The following is a 26,830-nucleotide window of genomic DNA, read 5'->3' as shown; positions in this document are numbered from 1 at the left end:
GTCCTGACACGATGTGAAACCCGACAACTTCCTGACAGGGTCCTTACACACTGTAAAACCAAACAAGTCGCTGACAGGGGCCTGACGCACTGTGAGATCCCGGACACCCCTGACAGAGACTTGACACACTGCGAGACCCCACATACACCACGCAGTGTCCTGACACACTATGAGACCCCACACGTCCATGACAAGGACCTAACACACTGAGACACCCCACACGTCCCTGTCAGGGTCCAGACACACTGTGAGATCCCACACATCCTTGAGAGGGTCCTGACAAACTGTGAGACCCACACACCCCTTTCAGTGTCCTAAATCACCAGCGACCGTGTCCTGACACAATGTGAAACCCGACAAGTTCCTGATAGGGTCCTTACACACTGTAAAACCCAACACGTCGCTGACAGGGTCCTGACACACTGTGAGACTCCGGACACCCCTGACAGGGACCTGACACACTGTGGACCCCACACACTCCTGACAGATCCTGACTCACTGTGACACCTCATACGTCCTTGACTGCTTCCTGACACACTGCGAGACCCCACCCGTCCCTGACAAGGACTTAACACACTGTGACACCCCACACGTCCTTGACAGGTTCCTGACACACTGTGAGACACCACACACACCTGACAGGGTCCTGACCCAATGTCAGACCCCAAACACTCCTGGCAGGGTCCTGACACACTGTGAGATCCCACACATCCATGAGAGGGTCCTGACACACTGTGAGACCCCACACACCCCTGACAGGGTCCAGACACACTGTGAGATCCCACACGTCCCTCACAGGGTGCTGACACACAGTGAGACACCACACACCCCTGTTAGGGGACCGACACACTTTGAGAGCCCATTTCCCTGACAGGATAGGGAAACACTGTCAGACCCCACACACCGCTGACAGGGCTCTAGAACACCCCTGACAGGTTCCTGACACACTATGAGACCGCACTGGCCCCTGACAGGTTCCTGACACACGGTGAGACGACACATAACCATGACAGGGTCCTGACGCACAGCGAAATCCCACATACACCTGGCAATGTCCTGACACACAGTGAGACGCCCCACACGTCCCTGACAATGACCTAACACACTGTGAGACCCCACCCGTCCCTGACAGGTTCCTGACACACCATGAGACACGACACAGACCTGACAGGGTCTTGACCCAATGTGAGACCCAAACACTCCTGACAGGTTCCTGACACACGGTGAGACGACACATAGCCATGACAGGGTCCTGACGGGTTCCACACACCGCTGACAGGGTTCTAAAACACCCCTGACAGGGTCCTAAAAACTGTCAGACTGCACACGTCTCTGACAAGTTCCTGACACACTGCGAGACCCCACACGCACCTGACAGGTTCCTGACACACGGTGAGCCGACACATAGCCATGACAGGGTCCTGACACACTGTGAGACCCCAAGCGCACCTGAGAGAGTCCTGACAAACTGTGAGACCCCACACGTCCCTAGCGGGTTCCTGACTCACTGTGAGACACCACACAGACCTGATAGGGTCCTGACCCAATGTGAGACCCTGCACACGTCTGACAGGGACCTGACACACTGGGAGCCACCACACACTTCTGACAGGATTCTGACACGCTGTGATACCCCACAGGTCTCTGACGGTTTCTGACACACTGTGAGACACCGCACGCCCCTGAGAGGTTCCTGACACACGGTGAGACGACACACAGCCCTGTTAGGGTACTGACACAATGTGCGACCCCACACATACCTGACTGGGTCCTGACACACAGTGGGACACCACACACCACTGTCAGTGTCCTAAATCATAGCTGACAGTGTCCTGAAGCACTGTGAATCCACCGACGTCCCAGACAGGGTCCTGACACACTGTAGCACCCGACAGACACCTAACTGGGCCCTGACACACTGAACGACCCCGCGCACCCCTGACAGGTTCCTGACAGACTGTGAGACCCCAGACAAACCTAACAGTGTACTGACACACTGTCAGAACCCACACACCCCTGACAGGGTCCTGACACACTGTGACACCCCACACATCCCTGACAGGTTCCTGACAAACTGTGAGACACCACACACATCTGCAGGGTTCTGACCCAATGTGAGAACCCAAACACACCTGACAGGGTCCTGACACACTATGAGATCCCACACATCCATGAGAGGGACCTGGCACACTGTGAGACCCACACACCCCGTTCACTGTCCTAAATCACCCCCGACCGTGTCCTGACACGATGTGAAACCCGACAACTTCCTGAGAGGGTCCTTACACACTGTAAAACCAAACAAGTCGCTGACAGGGGCCTGACACACTGTGAGATCCCGGACACCCCTGACAGGGACTTGACACACTGCGAGACCCCACATACACCACGCAGTGTCCTGACACACTATGAGACCCCACACGTCCATGACAAGGACCTAACACACTGAGACACCCCACACGTCCCTGTCAGGGTCCTGACACACTGTGAGATCCCACACATCCTTGAGAGGGTTCTGACACACTGTGAGACCCACACACCCCTTTCAGTGTCCTAAATCACCAGCGACCGTGTCCTGACACAATGTGAAACCCGACAAGTTCCTGACAGGGTGCCTACACACTGTAAAACCCAACACGTCGCTGACAGGGTCCTGACACACTGTGAGACCCCGGACACCCCTGACAGCGACCTCACACGCTGTGGACCCCACACACTCCTGACAGATCCTGACTCACTTTGACACCCCATACGTCCTTGACTGCTTCCTGACACACTGCGAGACCCCACACGCACCTGACAGGTTCCTGACACACGGTGAGATGACACTTAGGCATGATAGGGTCCTGACGCACTGCGAGACCCCACATAAACCTGGCAGTGTCCTAACACACTGTGAGACCCCACACGTCCCTGACAAGGACCTAACACACTGAGACACCCCACACGTCCCTGACAGGTTCCTGACACACTGTGAGACCCCAAACATTCCTGGCAGGGTGCTGGCACACTGTTAGATCCCACACATCTATGAGAGGGTCCGGACACACTGTGAGACCCCACAGGTCCCTGACAGGGTGCTGACATACTCTGAGACCCTGCACATGTCTGACAGGGACCTGACACACTGGGAGACAGTACACACTTCTGACAGGATTCTGACATCTGTGACACCCCACACACTCCTGACAGTGTACTGACACACTGTGACACCCCACAGGTCCCTGACGTTTCCTGACAAACTGTGCGACCCCACACGTCCCTAACAGGTTCCTGACAAACTGTGAGACACCAGACACGTCCAACAGGGACCTGACACACTGTGAGACATAACAAAGCCCTGACAAGTTACTGACACACTGAGAGAGGTCACACACCCCTGACAGGGTCCAGACACACTGTGAGACCCCACAATTCCCTGACAGGGTCCTGACACACTGTGAGACCACAGACACCCCTGACACACTATGAGACCCCACGCACTTCTGACAGGGTCCTGACACACTGTGAGACACCGCACACCACTGGCAGTGTCCTAAATCACCCCTGACAGTGTTCTGAAACACTGTGAGACCACAGACGTCCCTGAGGGGGTCCTGACACACAGTGAGACACCACACACCACTGGCAGTGTCCTAAATCACCCCTGACAGTGTTCTGAAACACTGTGAGACCACAGACGTCCCTGAGAGGGTTCTGACACACTGTATGATACCGCACACCCCAGACAGATTTCTGACAGACTGTGAAACCCCACACACACTTAACAGTGTCCTGCCACTCTGTCCGAACCCACACAGCCCTGACAGCGTCCTGACACACTTTGATAGCGCACACGTCCCTGATAGGTTCCTGACACACTGTGAGACACCACACACCCCTGTTAGGGGACCGACATACTTTGAGACCCCATATCCCTGACAGGATAGGCAAACACTGTCAGACCCCACACACCGCTGACAGGGTTCTAAAACACTGTGAGACTGCACACGTTCCTGACAGGTTCCTGATACACTGTGAGACCCCACACAATGCTGACTGGGTCCTGACACACAGTGAGACACCACACACCACTGTCAGTCTCCTAAATCACCCCTGACCGTGTCCTGAAACACTGTGAGTTCACCGACGTCCCAGACAGGGTCCTGACACACTGTAGCACCCGACACACACCTGACTGGGTCCTGACACACTGTGCGACCCCGCGCACCCCTGACAGATACCTGACGGACTGTGAGACCCCAGACAAACCTAACAGTGTACTGACACACTGTCAGAACCCTCACACCCCTGACAGGGTCCTGACACGCTGTGACACCCCACACATCCCTGACAGGTTCCTGACAAACTGTGAGACACCACACACATCTGACAGGGTTCTGACCCAATGTGAGAACCCAAACACACCTGGCAGGGTCCTGACACACTATGAGATCCCACACATCCATGAGAGGGACCTGGCACACTGTGAGACCCACACACCCCTTTCAGTGTCCTAAATCACCAGCGACCGTGTCCTGACACAATGTGAAACCCGACAAGTTCCTGACAGGGTCCTTACACACTGTAAAACCGAACACGTCGCTGACAGGGTCCTGACACACTGTGAGACCCCGGACACCCCTGACAGGGACCTGACACACTGTAAGACTCCACACACTCCTTACAGATCCTCACACACTATGACATCCCACACGTCCCTGACAGGTTCCTGACACACTGTGAGACCCCACACGCACCTGACAGGTTCCTGACACACGGTGAGACGACACATAGCCAAGACAGGGTCCTGACGCACTGCGAGACCGCACATAGACCTGGCAGTGTCCTGACACACTATGAGACCCCACACGTCCATGACAAGGACCTAACACACTGAGACATCCCAGACGTCCCTGTCAGGTTCCTGACACACTGTGAGACACCACACACACCTGATAGGGTCCTGATCCAATGTGACACCCCAAACACTCCTGGCAGGGCCTGACACACTGTGAGATCCCACACATCCTTGAGAGGGTCCTGACACACTGTGAGACCCACACACCCCTTTCAGTGTCCTAAATCACCAGCGACCGTGTCCTGACACAATGTGAAACCCGACAAGTTCCTGACAGGGTCCTTACCCACTGTAAAGCCGAACACGTCGCTGACAGGGTCCTGACACACTGTGAGACCCTGGACACCCCTGACAGGGACCTGACACACTGTAAGACCCCACACACTCCTTACAGATCCTCACACACTATGACACCCCACACGTCCCTGACAGGTTCCTGACACACTGTGAGACCCCACACGCACCTGACAGGTTCCTGACACACGGTGAGACGACACATAGCCAAGACAGGGTCCTGACGCACTGCGAGACCGCACATAGACCTGGCAGTGTCCTGACACACTGTGAGACCCCACACGTCCCTGACAAGGACTTAACACACTGTGACACCCCACACGTCCTTGACAGGTTCCTGACACACTGTGAGACACCACACACACCTGACAGGGTCCTGACCCAATGTCAGACCCCAATCACTCCTGGCAGGGTCCTGACACACTGTGAGATCCCACACATCCATGAGAGGGTCCTGACACACTGTGAGACCCCACACACCCCTGACAGGGTCCAGACACACTGTGAGATCCCACACGTCCCTCACAGGGTGCTGACACACAGTGAGACACCACACACCCCTGTTAGGGGACCGACACACTTTGAGACCCCATTTCCCTGACAGGATAGGGAAACACTGTCAGACCCCACACACCGCTGACAGGGCTCTAGAACACCCCTGACAGGTTCCTGACACACTATGAGACCGCACTGGCCCCTGACAGGTTCCTGACACACGGTGAGACGACACATAGCCATGACAGGGTCCTGACGCACAGCGAAATCCCACATACACCTGGCAATGTCCTGACACACAGTGAGACGCCCCACACGTCCCTGACAATGACCTAACACACTGTGAGACCCCACCCGTCCCTGACAGGTTCCTGACACACCATGAGACACGACACACACCTGACAGGGTCTTGACCCAATGTGAGTCCCAAACACTCCTGACAGGTTCCTGACACACGGTGAGACGACACATAGCCATGACAGGGTCCTGACGGGTTCCACACACCGCTGACAGGGTTCTAAAACACCCCTGACAGGGTCCTAAAACACTATGAGACTGCACACGTCTCTGACAAGTTCCTGACACACTGCGAGACCCCACACGCACCTGACAGGTTCCTGACACACGGTGAGACGACACATAGCCATGACAGGTTTCTGACGCCCTGCGAGACCGCACATAGACCTGGCAGTGTCCAGACACACAGTGAGGCGCCCCACACGTCCCTGACAATGACCTAACACACTGTGAGACCCCACCCGTCCCTGACAGGTTCCTGACACACCGTGAGACACGACACACGCCTGACAGGGTCCTGACACACTGTGAGACCCCAAGCGCACCTGAGAGAGTCCTGACAAACTGTGAGACCCCACACGTCCCTGGCGGGTTCCTGACACATTGTGAGACACCACACACACCTGATAGGGTCCTGACCCAATGTGAGACCCTGCACACGTCTGACAGGGACCTGACACACTGGGAGACACCACAGAGCCCTGACAGGGTCCAGACACACTGTGAGTCCCCAAGCACTCCTGGCAGGGTACTGACACACTGTGAGATCCCACACATGCCTGCTAGGTTCCTGACACACGGTGAGACGACACATAGACATGACAGGGTCCTGACACACTGTGAGACGCCATACACCCCTGACAGGGTCCTGACACACTGTCAGATCCCATACATCCATGAGCGGATCCTGACACACTGTGAGACCCCACACACCCCTGGCAGGGTCCTGACCCACTGTGAGACCCCGGACACCCCTGACAGGGACCTGACACGCTGTGGACCCCACACACTCCTGACAGATCCTGACTCACTTTGACACCCCATACGTCCTTGACGGCTTCCTGACACACTGCGAGACCCCACACGCACCTGACAAGTTCCTGACACACGGTGAGACGACACTTAGGCATGATAGGGTCCTGACGCACTGCGAGACCCCACATAAACCTGGCAGTGTCCTGACACACTGTGAGACCCCACACGTCCCTGACAAGGACCTAACACACTGAGACACCCCACACGTCCCTGACAGGTTCCTGACACACTGTGAGACCCCAAACATTCCTGGCAGGGTGCTGGCACACTGTTAGATCCCACACATCTATGAGAGGGTCCGGACACACTGTGAGACCCCACAGGTCCCTGACAGGGTGCTGACATACTCTGAGACCCTGCACATGTCTGACAGGGACCTGACACACTGGGAGACAGTACACACTTCTGACAGGATTCTGACATCTGTGACACCCCACACACTCCTGACAGTGTACTGACACACTGTGACACCCCACAGGTCCCTGACATTTCCTGACAAACTGTGCGACCCCACACGTCCCTAACAGGTTCCTGACAAACTGTGAGACACCAGACACGTCCGACAGGGACCTGACACACTGTGAGACATAACAAAGCCCTGACAAGTTACTGACACACTGAGAGAGGCCACACACCCCTGACAGGGTCCAGACACACTGTGAGACCCCACAATTCCCTGACAGGGTCCTGACACACTGTGAGACCACAGACACCCCTGACACACTATGAGACCCCACGCACTTCTGACAGGGTCCTGACACACTGTGAGACCCCACAATTCCCTGACAGGGTCCTGACACACTGTGAGACCACAGACACCCCTGACACACTATGAGACCCCACGCACTTCTGACAGGGTCCTGACACACTGTGAGACACCGCACACCACTGGCAGTGTCCTAAATCACCCCTGACAGTGTTCTGAAACACTGTGAGACCACAGACGTCCCTGAGGGGGTCCTGACACACAGTGAGACACCACACACCACTGGCAGTGTCCTAAATCACCCCTGACAGTGTTCTGAAACACTGTGAGACCACAGACGTCCCTGAGAGGGTTCTGACACACTGTACGATACCGCACACCCCAGACAGATTTCTGACAGACTGTGAAACCCCACACACACTTAACAGTGTCCTGCCACTCTGTCCGAACCCACACAGCCCTGACAGCGTCCTGACACACTTTGATAGCGCACACGTCCCTGATAGGTTCCTGACACACTGTGAGACACCACACACCCCTGTTAGGGGACCGACATACTTTGAGACCCCATATCCCTGACAGGATAGGCAAACACTGTCAGACCCCACACGCCGCTGACAGGGTTCTAAAACACTGTGAGACTGCACACGTTCCTGACAGGTTCCTGACACACGGTGAGACGACACATAGCCATGACAGGTTTCTGACGCCCTGCGAGACCGCACATAGACCTGGCAGTGTCCAGACACACAGTGAGGCGCCCCACACGTCCCTGACAATGACCTAACACACTGTGAGACCCCACCCGTCCCTGACAGGTTCCTGACACACCGTGAGACACGACACACGCCTGACAGGGTCCTGACACACTGTGAGACCCCAAGCGCACCTGAGAGAGTCCTGACAAACTGTGAGACCCCACACGTCCCTGGCGGGTTCCTGACACATTGTGAGACACCACACACACCTGATAGGGTCCTGACCCAATGTGAGACCCTGCACACGTCTGACAGGGACCTGACACACTGGGAGACACCACAGAGCCCTGACAGGGTCCAGACACACTGTGAGTCCCCAAGCACTCCTGGCAGGGTACTGACACACTGTGAGATCCCACACATGCCTGCTAGGTTCCTGACACACGGTGAGACGACACATAGACATGACAGGGTCCTGACACACTGTGAGACGCCATACACCCCTGACAGGGTCCTGACACACTGTCAGATCCCATACATCCATGAGCGGATCCTGACACACTGTGAGACCCCACACACCCCTGGCAGGGTCCTGACCCACTGTGAGACCCCGGACACCCCTGACAGGGACCTGACACGCTGTGGACCCCACACACTCCTGACAGATCCTGACTCACTTTGACACCCCATACGTCCTTGACGGCTTCCTGACACACTGCGAGACCCCACACGCACCTGACAAGTTCCTGACACACGGTGAGACGACACTTAGGCATGATAGGGTCCTGACGCACTGCGAGACCCCACATAAACCTGGCAGTGTCCTGACACACTGTGAGACCCCACACGTCCCTGACAAGGACCTAACACACTGAGACACCCCACACGTCCCTGACAGGTTCCTGACACACTGTGAGACCCCAAACATTCCTGGCAGGGTGCTGGCACACTGTTAGATCCCACACATCTATGAGAGGGTCCGGACACACTGTGAGACCCCACAGGTCCCTGACAGGGTGCTGACATACTCTGAGACCCTGCACATGTCTGACAGGGACCTGACACACTGGGAGACAGTACACACTTCTGACAGGATTCTGACATCTGTGACACCCCACACACTCCTGACAGTGTACTGACACACTGTGACACCCCACAGGTCCCTGACATTTCCTGACAAACTGTGCGACCCCACACGTCCCTAACAGGTTCCTGACAAACTGTGAGACACCAGACACGTCCGACAGGGACCTGACACACTGTGAGACATAACAAAGCCCTGACAAGTTACTGACACACTGAGAGAGGCCACACACCCCTGACAGGGTCCAGACACACTGTGAGACCCCACAATTCCCTGACAGGGTCCTGACACACTGTGAGACCACAGACACCCCTGACACACTATGAGACCCCACGCACTTCTGACAGGGTCCTGACACACTGTGAGACCCCACAATTCCCTGACAGGGTCCTGACACACTGTGAGACCACAGACACCCCTGACACACTATGAGACCCCACGCACTTCTGACAGGGTCCTGACACACTGTGAGACACCGCACACCACTGGCAGTGTCCTAAATCACCCCTGACAGTGTTCTGAAACACTGTGAGACCACAGACGTCCCTGAGGGGGTCCTGACACACAGTGAGACACCACACACCACTGGCAGTGTCCTAAATCACCCCTGACAGTGTTCTGAAACACTGTGAGACCACAGACGTCCCTGAGAGGGTTCTGACACACTGTACGATACCGCACACCCCAGACAGATTTCTGACAGACTGTGAAACCCCACACACACTTAACAGTGTCCTGCCACTCTGTCCGAACCCACACAGCCCTGACAGCGTCCTGACACACTTTGATAGCGCACACGTCCCTGATAGGTTCCTGACACACTGTGAGACACCACACACCCCTGTTAGGGGACCGACATACTTTGAGACCCCATATCCCTGACAGGATAGGCAAACACTGTCAGACCCCACACGCCGCTGACAGGGTTCTAAAACACTGTGAGACTGCACACGTTCCTGACAGGTTCCTGATACACTGTGAGACCCCACACAATGCTGACTGGGTCCTGACACACAGTGAGACACCACACACCACTGTCAGTGTCCTAAATCACCCCTGACTGTGTCCTAAAACACTGTGAGTTCACCGACGTCCCAGACAGGGTCCTGACACACTGTAGCACCCGACACACACCTGACTGGGTCCTGACACACTGTGCGACCCCGCGCACCCTTGACAGATACCTGACGGACTGTGAGACCCCAGACAAACCTAACAGTGTACTGACACACTGTCAGAACCCTCACACCCCTGACAGGGTCCTGACACGCTGTGACACCCCACACATCCCTGACAGGTTCCTGACAAACTGTGAGACACCACACACATCTGACAGGGTTCTGACCCAATGTGAGAACCCAAACACACCTGGCAGGGTCCTGACACACTGTGAGATCCCACACATCCATGAGAGGGACCTGGCACACTGTGAGACCCACACACCCCGTTCACTGTCCTAAATCACCCCCGACTGAGTCCTGACACAATGTGAAACCCGACAACTTCCTGACAGGGTCCTTACACACTGTAAAACCAAACAAGTCGCTGACAGGGGCCTGACACACTGTGAGATCCCGGACACCCCTGACAGAGACTTGACACACTGCAAGACCCCACATACACCTCGCAGTGTCTTGACACACTGAGACCCCACACGTCCATGACAAGGACCTAACACACTGAGACATCCCAGACGTCCCTGTCAGGTTCCTGACACACTGTGAGACACCACACACACCTGATAGGGTCCTGATCCAATGTGACACCCCAAACACTCCTGGCAGGGCCTGACACACTGTGAGATCCCACACATCCTTGAGAGGGTCCTGACACACTGTGAGACCTACACACCCCTTTCAGTGTCCTAAATCACCAGCGACCGTGTCCTGACACAATGTGAAACCCGACAAGTTCCTGACAGGGTCCTTACACACTGTAAAACCGAACACGTCGCTGACAGGGTCCTGACACACTGTGAGACCCCGGACACCCCTGACAGGGACCTGACACACTGTAAGACCCCACACACTCCTTACAGATCCTCACACACTATGACATCCCACACGTCCCTGACAGGTTCCTGACACACTGTGAGACCCCACACGCACCTGACAGGTTCCTGACACACGGTGAGACGACACATAGCCAAGACAGGGTCCTGACGCACTGCGAGACCGCACATAGACCTGGCAGTGTCCTGACACACTGTGAGACCCCACACGTCCCTGACAAGGACTTAACACACTGTGACACCCCACACGTCCTTGACAGGTTCCTGACACACTGTGAGACACCACACACACCTGACAGGGTCCTGACCCAATGTCAGACCCCAAACACTCCTGGCAGGGTCCTGACACACTGTGAGATCCCACAGATCCATGAGAGGGTCCTGACACACTGTGAGACCCCACACACCCCTGACAGGGTCCAGACACACTGTGAGACGCCAAACACTCCTGGCAGGGTCCTGACACACTGTGAGATCCCACACATCCATGAGAGGGTCCTGACACACTGTGAGACCCCACACACCCCTGACAGGGTCCAGACACACTGTGAGATCCCACACGTCCCTCACAGGGTGCTGACACACAGTGAGACACCACACACTCCTGTTAGGGGACCGACACACTTTGAGACCCCATTTCCCTGACAGGATAGGGAAACACTGTCAGACCCCACACACCGCTGACAGGGCTCTAGAACACCCCTGACAGGTTCCTGACACACTATGAGACCGCACAGGCCCCTGAAAGGTTCCTGACACACGGTGAGACGACACATAGCCATGACAGGGTCCTGACGCACAGCGAAATCCCACATACACCTGGCAATGTCCTGACACACAGTGAGACGCCCCACACGTCCCTGACAATGACCTAACACACTGTGAGACCCCACCCGTCCCTGACAGGTTCCTGACACACCATGAGACACGACACAGACCTGACAGGGTCTTGACCCAATGTGAGTCCCAAACACTCCTGACAGGTTCCTGACACACGGTGAGACGACACATAGCCATGACAGGGTCCTGACGGGTTCCACACACCGCTGACAGGGTTCTAAAACACCCCTGACAGGGTCCTAAAACACTATGAGACTGCACACGTCTCTGACAAGTTCCTGACACACTGCGAGACCCCACACGCACCTGACAGGTTCCTGACACACGGTGAGACGACACATAGCCATGACAGGTTTCTGACGCCCTGCGAGACTGCACATAGACCTGGCAGTGTCCAGACACACAGTGAGGCGCCCCACACGTCCCTGACAATGACCTAACACACTGTGAGACCCCACCCGTCCCGGACAAGTTCCTGACACACCGTGAGACACGACACACACCTGACAGGGTCCTGACACACTGTGAGACCCCAAGCGCACCTGAGAGAGTCCTGACAAACTGTGAGACCCCACACGTCCCTAGCGGGTTCCTGACACACTGTGAGACACCACACACACCTGATAGGGTCCTGACCCAATGTGAGACCCTGCACACGTCTGACAGGGACCTGACACACTGGGAGACACCACACAGCCCTGACAGGGTCCAGACACACTGTGAGTCCCCAAGCACTCCTGGCAGGGTACTGACACACTGTGAGATTCCACACGTGCCTGCTAGGTTCCTGACACACGGTGAGACGACACATAGACATGACAGGGTCCTGACACACTGTGAGACGCCATACACCCCTGACAGGGTTCTGACACACTGTCAGATCCCATACATCCATGAGAGGATCCTGACACACTGTGAGACCCCACACACCCCTGGCAGGGTCCTGACACACTGTGAGACCCTGCACACATCTGACAGGGACCTGACACACTGGGAGACAGCACACACTTCTGACAGGATTCTGACACGCTGTGATACCCCACAGGTCTCTGACGGTTTCTGACACACTGTGAGACACCGCACGCCCCTGAGAGGTTCCTGACACACGGTGAGACGACACACAGCCCTGTTAGGGTACTGACACAATGTGCGACCCCACACATACCTGACTGGGTCCTGACACACAGTGGGACACCACACACCACTGTCAGTGTCCTAAATCATAGCTGACAGTGTCCTGAAGCACTGTGAATCCACCGACGTCCCAGACAGGGTCCTGACACACTGTAGCACCCGACAGACACCTAACTGGGCCCTGACACACTGAACGACCCCGCGCACCCCTGACAGGTTCCTGACAGACTGTGAGACCCCAGACAAACCTAACAGTGTACTGACACACTGTCAGAACCCACACACCCCTGACGGGGTCCTGATACATTTTGATAGCCCTCACGTCCCTGACAAATTCCTGACACCCTATGAGACCCAGCACACGTCTGACAGGGTCCTCACACAGTGTGAGACACCACATACTGTGAGACCCCACACACCCCTGTTAGGGGACCTACACACTTTGAGACGCCATATCCCTGACAGCATACTGAAACACTGTCAGACCCCACACACCGCCCACAGTGTTCTAAAACACCCCTGACACAGTCTTATAACACTGTGAAACCGCACACGTCCCTGAAAGGGCTCTGACACACTGTGAGACCCACACACCCCTGACAAGGCCCTGACACACTGTGAGACACTACACATCCATGACAAGGTCCTGACGCACAGTGAAACCCCACACACACCTGACACGATCCTCAAACACTGTGAGACCCCACACACACCTTACAGGGTCCTGACACACCGTGAGACCCACACACCCCGTTCAGTGTCCTAAATCACCCCTGACCGTGTCCTGACACAATGTGAAACCCGACAAGTTCCTGACAGGGTCCTTACACACTGTAAAACCCAGCACGTCGCTGACAGGGTCCTGACACACTGTGAGAACCCACGCACTCCTGACAGATCCTGACTCACTGTGACACCCCACACGTCCCTGACTGCTTCCTGTCACACTGTGAGACCCCACACGCACCTGACAGGTTCCTGACACACGGTGAGACGACACATAGCCATGACAGGGTCCTGACGCACTGTGACACCCCTCATACACCTGGCAGTGTCCTGACTCACTGTGAGACCCCACACGTCCCTGACAAGGACCTAACACGCTGTGAGACACCACACACACCTGACAGGGTTCTGACACAATGTGATACCCCAAACACTCCTGGGAGGGTCCTGACACACTGTGAGACCCCACACACCCCTAACCTGGTCCAGACTCACTGTGAGACCCCACACTTCCCTGACAGGGCCCTGACACACTGTGAGACCCCACACACCCCTAACCTGGTCCAGACTCACTGTGAGACCCCACACTTCCCTGACAGGGCCCTGACACACTGTGAGACCACAGACACCCCTGACACACTATGAGACCCCACACACTCCTGACAGGGTCGTGACACACTGTGAGAGCCTGCACACGTCTGACAGGGACCTGACACACTGTGAGACCCCGCACACCCCTGACTGCGTCCTGACACAATGTGAAACCCCAGAAGTCTCTGACAGTGTCCTGACCCACTGTGAGATACCACAAGTCCCTCACTGTGTCCTGAAAGACTATGAGACCACAGACGTCCCTGACAGGGTCCTGACACACCGCAAGACCCCGCACAGCCCCGACAAGGTCCTGACAGACCTTGAGACCACACACACACACCTGACAGGGTCTTGACACACTGTGAGACCCCGCACACTCCTGACAGGTTCCTGACACACTGTGAGACCCTGCACATGTCTAACAGGGTCCTGACACACTGTGAGACCCCACACGCCCCTGTTATGGGACCGACACACCTTGAGACCCCATATCCCTGACAGGATACTAAAACATTGTGAGACCCCACACACCGCTGACAGAGTCCTAAAACACCCCTGACAGGGTCCTACAACACTGTGAGACCGCACAGGACCCTGACAGGGCCCGGACACACTGTGAGACACCACACATCCATGACTGAGTCCTGACAAACTGTGAGAACCCACACACACCTGACAGGGTCCTGACACACTGTGAGACCGACACACCATTGTCAGTGTCCTAAATCACCCCTGAAGGTGTCCTGACATAATGTGAAACCCCAGATGTCCCTGACAGGGTCCTGACACACTGTGAGACCCCCACACACACCACTCAGACTGTCAGACGCGACAGACACCTGACAGTGTCCTGACACACTGTCAGAACCCAGACACACCTGATGGTTTCTTGACACAATGTGAAACCTCAGAGGTCCCTGACAAAGTTCTTACACACTGTGAGACCCCACACGTCCCTGACAGACTGTGAGACACCACACACACGCACCGGACAGTGTCCGGACACACTATGAGATCCCACACACACCACTCACAGGTTCCTGACAGACTGTGAGACACCACACACACCTGACAGGGTCCTGACACACAGTGAGACCCTGCAAACGTCTGCCAGGGTCCTGACACACAGTGAGACTCTGCAAACGTCTGACAGGGTCCTGACACATTGTGAGACCCCACACACCCCTGATAGGGTCCTGACATACTGTGAGACCCCACACGTCTGTGATAGGCTCTTGACACACTGTGAGGCCCTGGACGTCCATGACAGGGTCCCGACATACTGTGAGACCTCACACACACCTGACAAGGTCCTGACAGAGTGAGAGACCCCACACACCCCTGATATGTTTCTGACATACTGCCCGAACCCACATACAACTGACAAGTTCCTGACACACAGTCAGACCCCACACAATCCTGACAGGATCCTGACACACCGTGAGACCCCGCACACCCCTGACAGTGTCCTGACACAATATGAAAACCCAGAGGTCCTTGACAGGGTTCTGACACACTGTGAGACACCACACACTCCTGGCAGTGTCCTGACACACTGTGAGACCCCACAAGTCCCTGACAAGGACCTAACACACTGTGAGATCCTACACGTCCCTGACAGGTTCCTGACACACTGTGAGACACCACACACACCTGACAGGGTCCTGAAACAATGTGAGACTCCAAACACTCCTGGCAGGGACCTGACACACTGTGAGATCCCACACATCCATGAGAGGGTCCTGACACACTGTGAGACCCCACACTTCCCTGACAGGGCCCTGACACACTGTGAGACCCCACACTTCCCTGACAGGGCCCTGACACACTGTGAGACGCCACATGCCCCTGACAGGTTCCTGACACACTGTGAGATGACACACATCCATGACAGGGTCCTGACACACAGTGAGACCCCATACACACCTGACAGGGTCCTGGCACACTGTGAGATCCCACACATCCATGAGAGGGTCCTGACACACTGTGAGACCCCACACTTCCCTGACAGGGCCCTGACACACTGTGAGACGCCACATGCCCCTGACAGGTTCCTGACACACTGTGAGATGACACACATCCATGACAGGGTCCTGACACACAGTGAGACCCCATACACACCTGACAGGGTCCTGGCACACTGTGAGATCCCACACATCCATGAGAGGGTCCTGACACACTGTGAGACCCCACACTTCCCTGACAGGGCCCTGACACACTGTGAGACGCCACATGCCCCTGACAGGGCCCTGACACACTGTGAGACGCCACATGCCCCTGACAGGTTCCTGACACACTGTGAGATGACACACATCCATGACAGGGTCCTGACGTACTGCGAGACCGCACATACACCTGGCAGTGTCCTGACACACTGTGAGACCCCACACATCCATGACATGGTCCTGACACACAGTGAGACCCACACGTCCCTGACAGGGACATAACACACTGTTGAGACCCCACACGTCCCTGACAAGTTCCTGACACACTGTGAGACCCCATACACACCTGACAGGGTCCTGGCACACTGTGAGACCCCACACGTCCCTGACAGGATCCTGACACACTGTTAGAACCCATACACCCCTGGCAGCAGCCTCACACCATGTGAAACCCCTAAGTCCCTGTCAGGGTTCTGACGCACTGTGAAGCCCCGGACACCCCTGACAGGGACCTGACGCACTGTGAGACCCCACAAACTCCTGAGAGTGTCCTGGCACACTGTGACACCCCACACGGCCCTATCAGGTTTCTGACACACTGTGAGACACCACACGCCCCTGAGAGGTTCCTGACACACTGTGAGACCCCACACACCCCTGACAGGGTCCTGACACACTGTGAGACACCACATTCCCCTGACAGGTTCCTGACACACTGTGAGACCCCACACGCCCCTGAGAGGTTCCTGACACACTGTGAGACGACAAACATCCATGACAAGCTCCTGACGCACTGCGAGGCCGCACATACACCTCGCAGTGTCCTTACCCAATGTGAGACCCCAAACACTCCGAGCATGGTCCTGACACCCTGTGAGATCCCACACATCCATGAGAGGGTCCTGACACACTGTCAGACCCCACACACCCCTGACAAGCCCCAGACACACTGTGAGACCACACACACCCCTGACACACTGTGAGATCCCACACACTCCTGACAGGGTCCTGACACACTGTAAGACCCCAGACGTCCCTGACAGGCTCCTGAAACACTGTGAGACCGCACACACCGCTGACACACTGTGAGATCCCACACACTCCTGACAGGGTCCTGACACACTGTAAGACCCCACACGTCCCTGACAGGTTCGTGACGCACTGTGAGACCCTGCACATGTATGACAGGGACCTGATACACTGTGAGACACCACACACTCCTGACAGAATCCTGACACACTGTGACACCCCACACGCCCTTGACAGGGTCCTGATACTCTGTCGGATCCCACACACTCCTGGCAAGGTCCAGACCGCGTCCGAACACCCATGACAGGATTCGAACACACTTTAATATCCCACACAACCCAACCACCCAGCCACGGTGCAGGTGCTGATCAGCAAAGCTACCTCTTTGTATTTTGAATCAGTGATGGTGAGAGGGGAGGGGGAGCTGTGATTCCCCGACCTGTTCCTTTGACAGAATGCCCACTACATTCTTCTCCATCTCCATACACCACATGAACACTGGAGATTAAAAGTTTCTTCCACAGGAACAATGATAGCTCTGACAGTAGTGGGAGTTTGGCCAGTACGGGACACTTGGAGGTCAGTAAACTACCAGGGAAATACTCACCATCACAGCGTGTGGAAATGTGATGATCTGGTGTTTATCTGGAACAGGCTTCTCTGTCCAGTCAGGGGTCTGTAAATGGAATTTACTGTTCGAGCATCCATTGATGAATCCAATTAATGCAATAGCTTTGAGCTAACTCTTGTGTGCTTAAATACTGAGTTCTGAGTTGAGGCATCTAACAGTTTGTCCACTGTCTGTTCCCATGGAAGATGTTCAGCAGAAACACAAGGAGACTCTGCGGCCACAAACTGAAACCCTGAGAGTGAACACGATCCTGATGAGGGAGAAGGTGAAGGTTTTCCAGCTGGTTGATCGATACGCTGAGCTCACGGTCATTTCTACTGTTCGAGATCGGAGACTGGTGGAACATGAGCTGCTGGCAAGAGGCAGAGACCACGAGGAGTGGAGAGAGGAACATCTCCGCGGACAGCTGGAAAAAATCCGCACTGATCAGCTGTTCCAGAGCAGCTTTTCCTGGAGTAAATCCAAATCTGGGAGTTCGGCAGCAGTGGCCGGAGTGCCAGGGATTGGGAAAACAACAATGGTACAAAAGATTGTTTATGACTGGGCCACAGGGAAAATATACCAACAATTCCAGTTTGCCTTTAGTTTCAAATTCCGGGATTTAAATTCCATTAACAGCAGAATAAACCTGAAGGAACTGATTCTGGATCAGTATCCTTACTTTGGGAATATCCTGAGAGAGGTCTGGAAGAACCCAGAGGGATTGCTGTTTATATTTGATGGTTTGGATGAATTCAATGACAAAATTGATTTTGCTGACGGTCAGAGAGACACAGAACCTCGGTCCACATGCACAGATCCTGAATTCAAGTGCAAGGTGTCTGACATTGTGTACAGTTTAATCCAGCACAAGCTGCTCCCAGGGTGTTCAGTGCTGGTGACCACCCGTCCCACTGCGTTACATTTATTGGAAAAGGCGAAGATCAGTGTCTGGGCTGAAATCCTGGGATTTGTTGGTGAGGAACGGAAGGAATATTTCATCAGGCATTTTGAAGATCAGTCGGTGGCAGCAGCTGTTTTCAGACACGTGAAGGAGAACGAGATCCTGTACACCATGAGCTACAACCCCTCCTACTGCTGGATCCTCGCTCTGGCACTGGGTCCTTACTTCACACAAAGAGTCAGGGACCCGCAGAGAGTTCCCAAGACCATCACCCAACTATATTGCTACTATATTTACAACATCCTGAAAAACCACGGCCGTGAGATTGAGAACCCCCGTGATGTGTTACTCAGGGTTGGTCAGATGGCCTTCAGAGGAGTGTCCGAGAAGAAGATTGTATTTACAGATGGAGATTTGATCAAATACAATCTGCAGCCTTCCCAGTTCCTGTCCGGGTTCCTGATGGAGCTTTTGGAGAGAGAGGATTCTGCCCGGAGCGTGGTGTACACATTCCCACACCTCACCATCCAAGAGTTTGTAGCTGCAGTCGTACAATTCCTGAATCCACATCCCGGGGATATTCTGAGATTCCTCACTGAAGCCCACAGCACGACAGACGGTCGATTTGAGGTATTTCTCCGTTTTGTTGCTGGTCTCTCCAACCCAATGACAGCTCGGGGCCTGGAGGAGATTCTGGGCCCATTTCCTCATCAAACAACCTGCCGTGTGATTGACTGGGTGAAGGAGGAGGTTAAACGTCAGAGTAGAAACACGAGGAGTGAAACTTGTAAAAGGAGCCTCCTGAACACATTACACTACCTGTTTGAGTCTCAGAATCGTGGACTGGCTCAGGCCGCACTGGGATCAGTGGAAAAACTTTCATTCAGTGAAATGACACTGACCCCGATTGACTGCGCGGTCCTGTCTCATGTCATCGGACTCTGTGATACAATAAAACAGCTCGACCTGGGGAAATGCCACATTCAGTGTGAAGGAATCCAGCGGCTGGGACCCGGGCTGCACAAGTGCCGGGAGTTGAGGTAACTTGATTTATCTCTCACTCTGAACTGTGAAACTGTCCAGTTGTGTTGTTTCAATGTAAAGGGATTTGGGTAAAAGTGTGATAAATACGATTGTGAAGAATTGTAACAAATGCCATCACCCTTCGTCCTGTGGGATCTCTCTTCCCCATCCCCGTTCCTCCTTCATCCCTGCCCCTCCCGACCCTCTCACATCAGGAACACTTTTCTAGCCATCGGGGAATGAGACAGACTATGTGGCGTTTACAGGGTCACATCGACAGACTAAATTACTGACATTCGGTGAATACCCTGGAGCTGGGCAGTGAGGGACATTGACAGTGATGGGATCTCCGATCAGTGATTTACTGAAGGATTTAATGTTTCCTGAAATATCCGAGTGAGAGAAATTCCCTCAGACCCACAGTTTGAATCACTTTGTGCATCAATTTGTCTGTTTGTGTTTAGACTGAGTTTTAATAAACTGGGAGATTCAGGAGTGAAACTGGTGTCTGCGGCTCTGAGGAACCCGGAGTGTAAAATACAGACACTGGGGTAAGTACCAGACTGTGGGAGATTGTGTTTACAGTCACTGGGTGTCTGACACTGAACATTAATGTGATCAGTAATTGTGTTACTGATAAACACTGGGGATTTGTACCGTCTCCTGTCTCTCTGTGTCCCTCACCCTCACTCTCTCTCATCTCCAGGCTGAGTGAGGTCGGTCTCACAGATTCTGGTGTCGAGGATCTCGTCTCCGCTCTCAGTACAAACCCATCACTGACGGAGCTGAATCTGGGTTACAACTCGCTGACAGACCGATCTGTCCCCGCTCTCCGCCGCCTCATACTGACCCTCCCGAGTCTGGAGCGGATCGGGTGAGTGTTTGTGTTAATGTTCAATGTGATAAAATATCAGCGGATCCGCGGGTTTTCTGGTGATATTTGTCTGTGAGTGTTGTCCCCTGTTACTGACACTGTTGTGTAATCTGTTTATTTCATCTTTATTCTCCCATCTGTTTCAGGCTGTACGACAATCGGTTCAGTGAGACCGGGGAGAAGGAACTGAGATCTCTGCAGGAACCCAGACCCGGACTGACAGTGTTCGTGTGAACATCTGAATGTGTGAACATCCCCGCCCGCGGGATGCTGACAGTTTGGCCGATTCCCCGCCCTCCCCTTTAACCCCCCGCCCCCCACTTCCCCTTACCTTTAATGGCCACGCGCCAGGTTTAATTCCCAACCGTTTTTAACGGAACTAGCTTCAGGCTCGCGCTGTGCGTCGTTCGCTGGTCTCCCGTGGTGACGTATTTCTGCCTCCTGTCCAGTGGCGCTGCTTCTGCCGGATGTGCGGGTTCGGGACCCCGGGAATGACACAGACAGGAAGAGCCCGGGGGCCGGGGCTCAGTCTGGGACACCGGTGTCCCGGGGTGGGACTATCCCGGGAGTACGTAATGCTGGCTGGCCTGCTGCGTCCACGGGCAACTTTTACGTTTGATGCCGGGGAATTACACAGACAGGAAGGGCCCGATGATGGCGGGTTTTTTCTGAGACACCGGCGTGGATAACTTCACTCACATCAACTCTGAACTGATTCCACAACCTACGGACTCACTTTCAAATAATTTACAACTCGTGTCAGTATTATTTAATATTTTATTTGCACAAATTTCCCTTCCTTTGCACGTTGCTCGTTGGTTAGTCTTCGTTTTTGTATAGTTTTTCATAAATTCTGCTATATTGATTTATTGTCCTGTAAATGACTGCAATAAAATGAATCTCGGGGTAGTATATGGTGACAAATAAGAACTTTGATAATAAACAACACGCATCAAAGTTGCTGGCGAACGCAGCAGGCCAGGCAGCATCTCTAGGAAGAGGTACAGTCGAGACCCTTCGTCAGGACTAACTGAGGGAAGAGTGAGTAAGGGATTTGAAAGTTGGAGGGGGAGGGGGAGATCCAAAATGATAGGAGAAGACAGGAGGGGGAGGGATGGAGTCAAGAGCTGGACAGGTGATTGGCAAAAGGGGATACGGAAGGATCATGGGACAGGAGGCCTAGGGAGAAGGAAAAGGGGGAGGAGGGGGAACCCAGAGGACGGGCAAGGGGACAAAAAAGGGAAACAATAAATAAAGTCCCATCACACACTCGTGGGGTCAGACACAGCATGAAACTCCCTCTACACCATCCCATCACACACTCCCGGGGTCAAACACAGAGTGAATCTCCCTCCGCACCGTCCCATCACACACTCCCGGGGTCAAACACAGAGTGAATCTCCCACCACACCGTCCCATCACACACTCCCGGGGTCAGACACAGCGTGAATCTCCCACCACACCGTCCCATCACACACTCCCGGGGTCAGACACAGCGTGAATCTCCCACCACACCGTCCCATCACACACTCCCGGGGTCAGACACAGCGTGAAGCTCCCTCCACACCGTCCCATCACACACTCCCGGGGTCAGACACAGCGTGAATCTCCCACCACACCGTCCCATCACACACTCCTGGGGTCAGACACAGCGTGAAGCTCCCTCCACGCCGTTCCATCACACAATCCCAGTGACTCCCTTGTCCATTCGTCCCCCCAACATCCCTTCCCACCTATCTCCCACCCAGCACTAATCCTTGTAAGCGGAACAAGTGCTACACATGCCCTTACATTTCCTCCCTCACCACCATTCAGGGCCCCAGACAGTCCTTCCAGGTGAGGCGACACTTCACCTGTGAGTCGGCTGGGGTGATATACTGCGTCCGGTGCTCCCGATGTGGCCTTCTATATATTGGCGAGACCCGACGCAGACTGGGAGACCGCTTTGCTGAACAACTAAGCCCTGTCCACCAGAAAAAGCAGGATCTCCCAGTGGCCACACATTTTAATTCCACGTCCCATTCCCATTTTGACATGTCTTTCCACGGCCTCCTCTACTGTAAAGATGAAGCCACACTCAGATTGGAGGAACAACACCTTATATTCCGTCTGGGTAGCCTCCAATCTGATGGCATGAACATTGACTTCTCTAACTTCAGTTAATGCCCCACCTCTGCTTTGTACCCCATCCCTTATTTATTATTTATTATCATTATTATTTTTCCCCATTTTTTCTCTCCCTTTTTTCTCCCTCTGTCCCTCTCACTATAGTGGGTTCACCTCCCCTTTCTTTTTCCCTAGGCCTCCTGTCCCATGACCCCCCCCCTTCTCCAACTCTGTATACCGTTTGCCAATTAACTGTCCAGCTCTTGGCCCCATCCCTCCCCCTCCCCCTCCCACTTTCCAATCTCTGACTATCTCTTCTTTAAATTAGTCCTGACGAAGGGTCTCGACCCGAAACGTCGACTGTACCTCTTCCTAGAGATGCTGCCTGGCCTGCTGTGTTCACCAGAATTTTTGTGTGTGTTCCTTGGTTAATGTGGCCGCCAGGGATGGAGTGAGACACTGACTTACAATGGTCACAGTCGCACACAGAATCTATGGCGAAGGAACATGCGGTGCCCGTGGATACAATCCCGGGATTGAGTGTGTTATTGATTGTAATAACAGTATTTTAATTTGTGTTTTATATAGTCTTGGGTATTTCATGTATGTTTTAATTCTAATAATTTTGTCATTGAATAAACTAATGTATATATCTCAGATATTCACACATACACATATACATGTGGGTTTTGGGGAGGAGGGGTGAGGGGTTTGGGAGGAAGAGGAGTGACGGGACGAGGAGTGGACTGATGAGACGGTGACCGTGGCGAAGTCATTGACTCAATAGGGGACGAAAAGGGGAGGCGAAAGTTCCTGTCACAAACTGGTGGTGATGTGGATAAGATAGAGTCGGGGTGAGGAGGAGTGAAACGACAGGAAGGGAGCGGGAGTGATCTGACCAGGAAGGAGGGAAAGTAATGGGACGAGGTGGGAGGGGATCTGATGGGACGGGAAGGGAGGGGAAGTTGCAGGACCAGGAAAGAGGGGTCTGAAAGGAGAGGGTGGGCAGGAACAGGATGGGGCGTGTGGGGGAAGGGTGGGTGATTTCGATCCTTCGCAAATAAGACGGACGGCAAGAAGGAGAGCGCGGACAGGGGAAATGGGGAGCGAGAGGTCGAGACGCGATCTGGGCTGATGGGACGGAGAGTTGAGTGTCTGAACGGAGGGAGAGGGGAGAGACTCACTCAACGAGAGAGGGAAGGGATCGGGTGAGGGAGCGAAATTTCCCATCGGACAACGTTCACCACCCAGGATGTGTTGGATGGCAGGAGAAAGGACAAGGGGACGGAGAGGGGAGGGTGTCAGGAGTGATGGAGTGAGTAGTGGAGAGACTCACAGGGTAACTGAAAGAGAGGGCGATGAGGAGTTGAGATTGAATAAACAGGGAGGGAAGTGAGTGGGAGGTGAGGAAAAGGGTGTGACTATTTCTACGATGCTGGGAGAGCAGTTTCAATGATAACCATCACAAAATGGCCACCAGCCAGGGTGAGACAGGCGGTGATAGAGGGGACAGAGAGCGGAGTGTGTCAGGAGTGACCGGATGCCGCGGGTGGGACAGGGCGACTCGTAACAAGGGAGCTTGAACTGGGGGGTTCCCACGGGGAGGAATGTGACCACGGGAATGTTACCCACCAACCCCCACCCCCAACTCCGTCTCCAAAATCCGGCCTTGATTTTCCTTTCAGGCCGCTCGGCCCGAATCCTTTGGGCTGTCCCGTGGAGCGGGGAATGTGTCGGCACTGGGGCCCGTCAGAGGCCGGGGTGGGCGCCGGTTCGCTGGAGAAGATGGAGGCGAGGTCCGGCGGTGCGAGCTGGTTAGCGTGGATCACCATCATTCTCTGTGGGTGGGGGAGAGGGAGGGATCAGATTGAGGAGGGGACGGGAGAAAGAGAAGGTGAGGAGAGGAGACGGGATCCACTACCCACTCCCACAGCCTCTCTCTCCCTCCGTCCCTCTCTCCACCCCCTCTGTCCCTCCATCTCTTCCTCCCACCTCTCTCTCCCCCTCCCTATCCTCCTCTCCCCACCCCTTTCATTCCCTTTCTGCCCCCATCTCTCTCTCTTGCTCCCTCCCATCTCTCCCCACCCTCTTTCCATCTCCCCCCATCTCTCCCACCCATGTCCCATCCCCCGCCGCCCACACCCCCCCGGTGCACAGGAAGATCCCACTCACCACCGGAGGCCGCACGGCGCAGCACTCGAGGTTCCTGCAGTTGACGATGGCCGTGAGGACGGACATCACCAGGGAGACCAGGCAGTTCACCAGCAAAATCACCGTCACCCCGCTCACAGACCTCTGCCAGAGGGAGAGAGGGAGACATGGGGTGAGAGAGGGAGAGAGAAGGGCTCGGGCCGGGGAAGAGAGAGACAGAAGAGGGGGGAGAGAGGGTAGGGTCGGGAGCGGGAGTTTGGGGTAGGCGGAGGTGGGAGACCCAGACGGGGAGGAAGAGACTGGGGGGCGATGGGTGAGGAAGAGAGGGGGTGGGTGGGAGAGAGATGGGGAGAAAGAGGAGAGGTGGCACAGAACAGTTGATAAAGGGAGAGTCAGACGGGGGGGAGAGAGTGGTGGAAGTCAGAGGGTAGAGAGAGGTGGGAGGGAAATGTGAGAGGCTGGAGATGAGAGAGGTCGGACAGGGAGGGAGAGAAAGGTGGAGAACAGAGGGGGGAGAGACGGAGAGGGGATGAGGGACAGAGAGGGGTGAACGAGGCAGAGGGGAGAGAGGGGGTGAGAGACGGAAAGGGGGAAAGGGGGGTGAAAGACAAAGTTGAGCAGAGAGGAGAGCTAGAGTGTGGGAGAGTTGAGAGTGTGAGAGAGAAGAGGGGTAGTTCCGAGGGAGGGGTGAGAGGGGAAGAGATAGTGAGGGGGGGAGTGAAGAGGGAGAGATGGCCGGTAAGAAGGAGGAGGGGAAGAGTTGTTTGGGTATGGGGGTAAAGTCGGGGGAGAGGGAAGGAGCGCGTTGGGTGGGGAGAGAGGGGGAGTGTGGGAGAGGGAGATGTGTTTACAAGTGTTGGGGGGAGTGGAGAGAAATCTCTGGTAACTCCTGTCTCGGGAATGTAGCTTTCTCTTCACGGAACACATCAGGTTTCGGGTGACGGTTCCCTGAAAGTGGGGAGACGGAGAGGGGGTGACAGGCGTGACAGGTTTTGGGTGATGGAGAGGGGGTGACGGTTCCTTGAAAGTGGGGTGACGGGGAGACGGGGCGGTGAAGGCGGCGTTCGGCATCCCCGCCATCGTCGGATCGGACACCGGGAACAGGAGACCGGAGATCCTGGGGATTTACGGGGATGTCGCCGGGACTGGAGGGACTGAGTTACGGAGAGAGGTCGGGCGGGTTGGGAATTTATTCCCGGGAGTGTCGGGGTGA

The 26,830-nt window shown here is 54.9% G+C and overlaps 1 protein-coding gene across 1 annotated transcript in view; it reads left to right on the top strand.

Annotated features, from left to right (window-relative positions):
• The window catches only part of LOC140208616 (NACHT, LRR and PYD domains-containing protein 3-like), a 65,411-nt gene extending 43,015 nt beyond the window's left edge, over nt 1-22,396 (top strand). Inside the window, exons 6-9 of the mRNA XM_072277421.1 lie at nt 18,766-20,503; nt 20,951-21,037; nt 21,193-21,360; nt 21,507-22,396. Coding sequence (XP_072133522.1) covers nt 18,766-20,503; nt 20,951-21,037; nt 21,193-21,360; nt 21,507-21,594 — 2,081 coding nt within the window. The 3' untranslated portion in view covers nt 21,595-22,396. The remainder of the gene's footprint in view (nt 1-18,765; nt 20,504-20,950; nt 21,038-21,192; nt 21,361-21,506) is intronic.
• Nucleotides 22,397-26,830: the final 4,434 nt, after the last annotated feature.

Source organism: Mobula birostris, chromosome 13 (assembly GCF_030028105.1).
Source record: "Mobula birostris isolate sMobBir1 chromosome 13, sMobBir1.hap1, whole genome shotgun sequence".
In the NCBI taxonomy this organism is placed as follows: Eukaryota; Metazoa; Chordata; class Chondrichthyes; order Myliobatiformes; family Myliobatidae; genus Mobula; species Mobula birostris.
This window is presented reverse-complemented; position numbering and strand designations above follow the sequence as displayed.